General features: G+C 50.9%; 1 protein-coding gene across 3 annotated transcripts in view; it reads right to left on the bottom strand.

Annotated features, from left to right (window-relative positions):
- Nucleotides 1-1456: 1456 nt before the first annotated feature.
- Nucleotides 1457-8701, bottom strand: part of NUTF2 (nuclear transport factor 2) — a 28819-nt gene continuing 21574 nt past the window's right edge. For all 3 annotated transcript variants that reach the window (XM_054169921.1, XM_054169922.1, XM_054169923.1), the window contains one exon: nucleotides 1457-1983. In XM_054169921.1, coding sequence (XP_054025896.1) covers nucleotides 1870-1983 — 114 coding nt within the window. In that variant the 3' untranslated portion in view covers nucleotides 1457-1869. The remainder of the gene's footprint in view (nucleotides 1984-8701) is intronic.

Here is an 8701-nt window from a genome sequence, read left to right as displayed (position 1 = left end):
GCAGGTGGGACCCTGCTCCTGTGCTGGGAAGATTCACTTAATGAATCCCTTTGCTGGTGGAACACCACCACCTCCAGGGGGGACACACCACAGCCAGCCATGCAGAGACCTGCACTGCACACGTGGTGCTACTCAAATTGTAACCAAGGGGTGCTAGAAAGACAACACCAAGCAGGAATCTCACCCTGGCTTTAGAGCTGGACATAAAACTCCAGGAGGGAAGCACTGGACTGACCCCCTGTGTTTGCCTGTGAAGAAGATAACAGCAGTCCTATTGAGCTGAGGATGAACATCATAGATGTCATGGAGATGTTATGAAAGGACTCTACCAGGGAGAATGAGGGGTAAAAGTTTCAAACTCTAAGAGGGAAGATTGGATGTAAGGAAGAAACTCTTTACTGTGAGGGTGGTGAGGCACTGGAGTGGGTTGCTCAGGGAAGCTGCAGATGCCCCATTCCTAAGTATTCAAGGCCAGGCTGTTTGGGGCTCTGAGCAACCTGCTCTAGTTGCAGATGCGCCTGTTGACTGCAGGGGGCTTGAAGCAGATGAGCTTTAGGTCCCTTCCAACTCGAAGCAGTGTATGGTTGTATTATTAACTAAAGGCCACCGTGACTGTGGCCATCCTTGTGCCTTGAGGCATTTGCCTTAGTGAAACAGAACAGCTGGAAACTAAGTGGTCAGTATGAAACGCTGCAGAAGTCTGGGCTAAAACCTGCTGAGAGGGAGGGCCTCATGGTCTGACACAGGTGCCTGTGAAAACCATTAACAGACCTCCAGAGGCTAGATAGATCCAGGAGGTGGACCTGACAGTGTTAATTTTTGTTACTTCATTCCCATAATGCCTGCATCTCCAATATAAAACTGCCTGCACAGTGCTTCTTCCCCTTTTCCCTCCCTCTCTTTCCTTCCCCATGCTGCTCCCTTTGTGATTGCAGGGGAGCAAGGCCTAAAGCGGCTTTGACAGAGGCCTGAAGCTGGCAAGCTGAATTTTCTCTGTCACATGGGTTTGGTAACAGGGCAGGGGCATGCAGAGAGGCATAAGTGGGGGGAGAGTCACATTTGAGGCCTGAGGTGGTGGAGGTTAGGGAAAGCTTTGGCTTAATGGGCTTCTGTGTTAAGCCCAGACTATGGATTCTGTGTATTTTACATGCTTTGCACTGTAGCATAGGTTATGAATAGCACTTCAATTTAAACTTACAATACTAGTATGTATTTCTATCCAATCCTGTGTGGAGTTTTTCTTTAACTAGTTTAAGAGGAGTTAGAGAGTTTTCTTGCTCCTAAAACCAAAACAGAGGGAAAAAGTTGTTTGGCCAGGGGCACACCTGGACTACCTTTGCTGGTACAAAAACTGCTCCTCAGTTTGAGGTCTGCAAGCATTTCCCCAGCAGGCAGGCCAGCTGAGGTGAGCAGCACCACACACTCCACACCCACCTCATGAAAACCATTTAAACTGTTAAGAAAATCCAATGGGTTTATTGTGTAATGGAGCATTGGAACATCTGAGCAAATCAGTATCTGGGCTGCACAGGCTGCTGTTCCCTCCTGTCTTTGGGTTCTAGAGCATCTTGTCAGTACAGAAACAACAACCTTTTGCTTACAGATTCTTCCCGAGGCATGCTGGTACAACACAAATTTCTCTTGTCAAATGCAGCTAAAGTCTAACTTCCAAACATCATGCACAAGAAACTCATCTAGTGACAATGTAAACTCAGCAGAAGGGCAGGTCACAGGTCTTGCTCATTAGGCTCTGCAGTGCTGCAGCTTTGTGTATGATATTTGGAATGTTCTGTGAATGTGAGTAATACCAGGAAGAGAGGAGGAGGAAAAACATAAACCAAAAAGCAGAGGTGCCTCGGGGGCTCCAGCTCAGCCAAAGTTGTGCAGTGCTAGCCTGAACATGTCATTGGTGCAAACCCAGGCATCATTGATGTTCTTTAATAGAAAGATCTGGTGGAATCCCATGATAGGATCTTCATCAGCCTGCAGGAAGAGAGGGAACAAAGTTCAACAAGCTCTTGTCCTTTAGAAGTCTATTGCAAAGCTGAGAGCAGCAGACAGAGGCTGGTGTTAACAGTGATGTCACATGCTGTGAGATGCCCTCAGAGACAGGAATACAACCAGTCTCTCTTCCAGAGGGCTCTTCACACAACTACCCTAGGCCCAATGCTGACACAGCACCTGCAGTTGGGGTTACCTGGCAGACCTGCAGCCACCTCCTCCAGCACTGGTAGGAGCATGCCTGCTTCAATGCTCAGTCAGATCTGCTTTGGGCCTTGCCCAGCACCAAGCATAAACCAAGGAGCTGCAAGATGAGTTTGTAGCTGCTGTATTTTGGACTGATGAAAGGAAGGAGCTTCTCTAGAAGTCAATGCCAGCACCATTGCCTGCACGGTGCAGGCAGTGCTGCAGGCTGTGAGAGCTTTCCCAGAGCAGATACAGCTGGCCTGCAGTGGAGCACTTCCCATGGCCACTGTCCAGGAGCAGCAAAAAGGGAGCAGAGGGTTTGCTGTAGCTGTGAGATGTTCTCAACATGGGGAATCGCTGCAGCAGTGCCTCAGCTCTTGCCTCTGACAGCTCATCTAGGGCTGCTACAGTGCCTGCACTGTTCCTACTTCATGGGTACAAAAGTAGAAAACAAAGGGAGATAAATTCTCCCACCTAATGAATGTTCATATCTCCTCAGAGACATCATCCAGGAGTTGCAGCCTCAGGATAACATGAATGATTCCCTGGGTTTAACCTGAGCAGCACACTGCACCAAGTAGCAGAGCAACCCTCTGATACTGACCACAGTGCACTCAATTCAGCATTCTGAGAGGATTTTCAGCTCTGTTCTCTCAGCACACAGCTGCTCAGCTTCAGAAAAGAGGAAATGCATTAAAAAAAAAAAAAGAGTAGCCCTGGAAAGCAGCAGCCTGAGCAGCACATGTAACAGAGGATTGTTTACTGCCAGTGTTCTGCTGCTGCCCACCCACAACAGCAGAGCAGGCTGAAGAGCAAAGTCAAAAGCACTGTTTGTGTCAGTGGGGAAGCAGCTGTGGGACGAGTCAGCCTGGAGGAGCAGCTGGCTACAGCACCAGGAGAATCAAGCACATGGAAAAGCAGCCTCCCAGTGTGAAACCCCTGCAAGGATTTCATAGGGACAGCTGCCTGGGATGTGCCACGGTGCAGGTGAAGTGCAGGTTCTCTGAGTGTGTGCTGATCCACAGAGAAAAAACAAAAAGGGCCCTAGGTTAACTATGGCCTCTCAGGAAAGTGACACTGAAATCATGAAGGGCAAGTCATGTTCTACAGCAGCAGAGAGCTCGGCAGCTACCATGGCAAGCACAGGGTTAGCAGGTGCTGGGAAAGGAACAGAGAACCAAAACCCCTCAGCAAGCAACTGCATCAACACACAGCAGCTGAGGGAGCTGGGGCTCTTCAGGCTGGAGAAGAGGAGGCTGCTCTCTATAGCTCCCCGAAAGGAGGGGCTGCAGTGAGGTGGGGGTTGGGCTCTTCTCCCTAGGATCAGGTGATAGAAGGAGAATAAATGGCCTGAAATTGTGCCAGGGGAGGCTTAGGTTGGAGATGAGGAAAAAATTCTTTGCTGCAAGAGCGGTCAGGGATTGGAACAAGCTGCCCAGGGTGGTAGTGGAGTCCCCATCCCACAATTCAAGAACAGTGTGTCCATGACACTTGGGGCCATGGTTTAGTGGCCATGGCAGGGTTGGGCTGTCAGTTGGACTGGATGATCCTGGAGAGCTTTTTCTGACAGAAAAATCCTCAAGCAAGTGAGTGCCAACACAGTGCCTGTCCAATGTGCTGCTGAGCCAGGCAGTGTCCTGTCAGGTCTCCACCAGGCAGAGGCTCCCCGGCAGTCAGCACAGCATGAACACAGCAGTGAGGCTGGCTCAGAACAGCCCTCCATCGAGCTCCTGGCACCCATCACAGCAGTCCTGCCAACTACTGGCAGGGGAATGCCATCATCATTACCTCTGCCCACCAAAAAAGTGGCCTGTGCCCCAAACCCCATGGGTCTTTCCCAGCTTCTCCTGGGGATCAAATACAACAACTACATCCCAGATGAGTTTTTATCCTGTTTTATAGATACTCACAGAATGGTTTGGGTTGGAAGGGGCATTAAAGATCATCCAGTTCCAACCCCTGCCATGGGCAGGGATACCTCCCACCAGACCAGCCTGGTCAAGGCCTCATCCAGCCTGGCTTGGAGCCTCCCCATTACTACTGCTTGGTAGTTGGTAGGTTCCTGGACATGAAAGGAATCTTGAAGAAACCTGAATAGCATCAAATTGCTGCAGATGGAAATTTGCCATAGTTAATGCTGTCCCTTTTGGCCAAGCTGGGATGAATTCATCTTGGTGTCAGCTCCTTTCTAATGGCTTAGTTGAAATTACCCAGGAAGAACCCTTTCAGCTTGAACCACTTCTAATCACAAGTAGCACCAAGCATTCAGAATGCTCTCAGCTGCCCTTTGCTCTGCTCCTCACAGGTCACCACAGTGTCTGTTAGGCACTGCACAAGCAGCTTTCACACCGGAGCCGAGCATGGCATTGCCGACAGTGGCACCCTGCACAACCACTCCTCTGGGAGAAAAGATCATACCAGCAGGGTGGGCTGCCCCAGCTCCTGCCAAACCTTGCTGCACTGCAGCCCTCAGTGCTTTGGCCTGAGGAGACTTTTCTCCTTTGTGGTGCAGCTCAGGACTGGAGACATTAATAAAGATTAAAAGCCAATGGAACTCTTCCCCCAGCAGCTGCTCTTGGACAGATGTTGAATGCCCACAGTGAAGTCAGACATTACTGCTCACTTTACTCTGTTCATGTTGCATCTTTTCAGCACAAAGCAGCAGTGGACTTTAAACAGGGAAAGTCCTAGACTGGATCCCATCCACCCTGAACAACTTAAGAGTTTGTTCCCAGCATTCTGAATACATCCCATTAACATCCAGAAAAGACCCACAGCTGAGTCACTTGAGATGCTCTGGAAGGCACAGGCTAACCCCATCCCATTTTAGTTTGGATCTTCAGCTCAGGCAACCTCACTGGAAATCTTTGACTTTCCACTCCAGATTCAGCTCTGTCCAAGACAACATCCACGTTCCAGATGGGAGCCCAGGCATCAAACTCAGGGGCTTCCTTTCTAATGCAAAGCCTCCTCTCTGCAGTTCAGATTGTTTCATGACATCCTTCAACAGAAATAAAAAGCCACAAAACAAGACCAAAAGGATGCTCAGCTTCAAGGCTAGACTCCCGCACACAGCAGGACTACCAGCAGCCTTGCATCAGCCACAGCTTTGTGGTCTTCCCAACCTCCAAGAAGAGAGCTTTCAGTGTCTCCAGCCAGTACTTCTCAGGTTTTCAACCTTCCGGTGGAAGAAGAACAAAAACCCAACAACAGAACACCCCAAAAAAACCAATCAAGCTTTCCTTGTGTCCAGCCTGAACCTCCCAAGTTATGCTTTGCAACCACTGCTCCTTGTCACACTGTCTGGCACTACCAAGAAGAGGCTGTTGGAAGTATTCAGCTGCTTTCACAGTATCACTAAGGTTGGAAGAGACCTCGAGGCTCATCGAGTCCAACCTGTCACCACAGACCTCATGACTAGACCATGGCACCAAGTGCCACATCCAATCCCCTCTTGAACACCTCCAGGGATGGGGACTCCACCACATAGAATACATAGAATACATAGAATAAACCAGGTTGGAAGAGACCTTCAAGATCATCGCGTCCAACCCATCACCAATCCAACACCGCCCAAGCAACTAACCCACGGCACCAAGCACCCCGTCAAGTCTTCTCCTAAAAACCTCCAGTGATGGCGACTCCACCACCTCCCCAGGCAGCCCATTCCAATGTGCAATCACTCTTTCTGTATAGAACTTTTTTCTAACATCCAGCCTGAACCTCCCCTGGCGCAGCCTGAGACTGTGTCCTCTTGTTCTGGTACTGCTTGCCTGGGAGAAGAGACCAACATCCGTCTGTCTACAACCTTCCTTCAGGTAGTTGTAGAGAGTAATAAGGTCCCCCCTGAGTCTCCCCCAGGCTAAGCAACCCCAGCTCCCTCAGTCTCTCCTCGGAGGGCTTATGTTCCAAACCCCTCACCAACTTTGTTGCTCTTCTCTGGACTCGTTCCAGCAAGTCAACCTCCTTCCTAAACTGAGGGGCCCAGAACTGGACACAGTACTCGAGGTGTGGCCTAACCAGTGCAGTGTACAGGGGCAGAATGACCTCCCTGCTCCTGCTGGCCACACTGTTCTTGATGCAGGCCAGGAAGCCATTGGCCCTCTTGGCTGCCTGGGCACACTGCAGGCTCATGTTCAGCCTACTGTTGACCAGCACCCCCCAGGTCCCTCTCCACCTGGCTGCTCTCCAGCCACTCTGACCCCAGCCTGTAGCTCTGCATGGGGTTGTTGTGGCCAATGTGCAGAACCCGGCACTTGGATGTGTTCAATCTCATGCCGTTGGACTCTGCCCATCTGCCCAGCCTGTCGAGGTCCCTCTGCAGAGCCTCTCTGCCCTCCAGCAGATCAACTCCTGCCCCCAGCTTGGTGTCGTCAGCAAATTTACTGCTGATGGACTCAATGCCCTCGTCCAGATCATCAATAAAGATGTTACAGAGCATGGGGCCCAGCACTGATCCCTGGGGCACACCACTGGTGACTGGCTGCCAGCTGGCTGTGGCACCATTCACCACCACTCTCTGGGCTCGGCCCTCCAGCCAGTTCCTAACCCATCGCAGTGTGCTCCCATCCAAGCCATGGGCTGACAGCTTGGCCAGGAGTTTGCTATGGGGAACGGTGTCAAAGGCCTTGCTGAGGTCCAGGTAGACTACATCCACAGCCTGCCCCACATCCACCAGGCGGGTCACCTGATCATAGAAGGAGATCAGGTTGGTCAGGCAGGACCTGCCCTTCCTGGGCAGCTCATTCCAATGACTAATGACTCTCCTGGTGAAGAACTTTCTCCTCATCTCCAGCCTAAACGTCCCCTGGCACAGCTTGAGACTGTGTCCCCTTGTTCTGGTGCTGGTTGCCTGGGAGAAGAGACCAACTCCCTCCTGGCTACAACCTCCTTTCAGGTAGTTGTAGAGGGCAATGAGGTCACCCCTGAGCCTCCTCTTCTCCAGGCTAAGCAACCCCAGCTCCCTCAGCCTCTTCTCACAGGGCTGTGCTCAAGGCCTAGGACTTGTTGAATGCCATCCTGTTGGACTCTGCCCATCTGTCCAGTCGGTCGAGGTCCCTCTGCAGAGCCTTTCTGCCCTCTAACTGACCAACATCTGCTCCTAACTTGGTGTCATCTGCAAACTTGCTGATGACTGACTCCATCCCCTCCTCCAGATCACCAATGAAGATGTTAAAGAGGCTGGGGCCCAGCACTGATCCCTGGGGCACACCACTGGTGACTGGCTGCCAGCTGGCTGTGGCACCATTCACCACCACTCTCTGGGCTCAGCCTCCAGCCAGTTCCTAACCCAGCTCAGAGTGTTGCGGTTCCACCTACATTTCAAGCAAATTGCCCTTGTCTATCTCTTCTCCCAACCCCACAAACTCTCATATACTGGCAACCAAACCCAGGCTGCCCAAGGCAGTGGTAGAGTCCACATCCCTGGAGGACTTAATAGCTGTGGAGATGTGGTACTGAGTGGCATAGTTTAGTGGTGGCCTGGCAATGCTGGGCTAACAAGTGGACTCAGTGACCTTAGAAGTCTTTTCCAACCGTAACAGTTCTAGGATTCTATCTTGGCAGCTTTCAGACCTCTTCTAGTTTTTCTGTATTTCTTCTGACCTGAAGGCTCCAAACCAGAAACTTCATCTCCCAGCTGACAGATACAACACTACTTTAAAAGCCAAGTTTAGCTGCAAATCTTAGTGGAAAAACCTCAGCTTTGCTCCTTTTGTCTGGCCAAAGAGTTCTGCTCCTGCAGCAGCACCCCACAGCAGCTGGTGGTTGAAGTGCAGGTCTTAAGTCTTCTCATGTCCAAGGGAAGACACACTGCAGAAAGCAGGCTCCCTCAGACACCAAGCCTCACTGACCAGGCTTTAAGCAGTGCTCAGCATGCAGGACACCACCACCCAGCAATTTTATCTGCAGCTTTCCTTTCCCTTTTCAAGACCAGGAAACACCAGGTAACCATTAGTCATTTAAAGGTAATTCTGCAACCAGCACTTAAAGTTCACACTCTGGGAGAGCCACATTGCTCCAAGAAGCTGCAAGCCACAGCCATGCTTCTCAGCCCAGCCCAAGCAACAGAAAAGAGCACTCCTTACTCAACCAGGCCTGCAGGAAGGAGAGGCAAGGCCAAGGGCTAAACGTTGTGCAGGGCTAGCCTGAAGACTTCATTGGTGCACACCCAGGCACCTTGAAAACTTTTCAACAAAAAGGTTTGCTGGAAGCCTAGAACCTGGTCATCATCTGCCTGAGCAGGACAGGAGAAAGAGGTTACTCTGTGAAGCAGACTGGCAGTGCTGGCTGACATTCAGCATGGACAGTGGCAAGGCAGCATCACACAAAATCAAACTTGCTCCTGAAGGCTGAGGCTAATGCTTACCGCTCCTAGATGAGGCAAGCGTGCACCCAGAGAAAGGAACAACCACTAAATGGCAACAGACCTGGAGTCAGTGCAGGGATGGTGATTCCAACTCTGCAGAAGGGTAAACTCACCACTGCCTATCCCAGCACCCATTAAAGAAAATCA

Source organism: Dryobates pubescens, chromosome 19 (genome assembly GCF_014839835.1).
Source record: "Dryobates pubescens isolate bDryPub1 chromosome 19, bDryPub1.pri, whole genome shotgun sequence".
Lineage (NCBI taxonomy): Eukaryota > Metazoa > Chordata > Aves > Piciformes > Picidae > Dryobates > Dryobates pubescens.
Note: the sequence above shows the minus strand (reverse complement) of the source record. Positions and strands in the feature narration are given on the sequence as shown.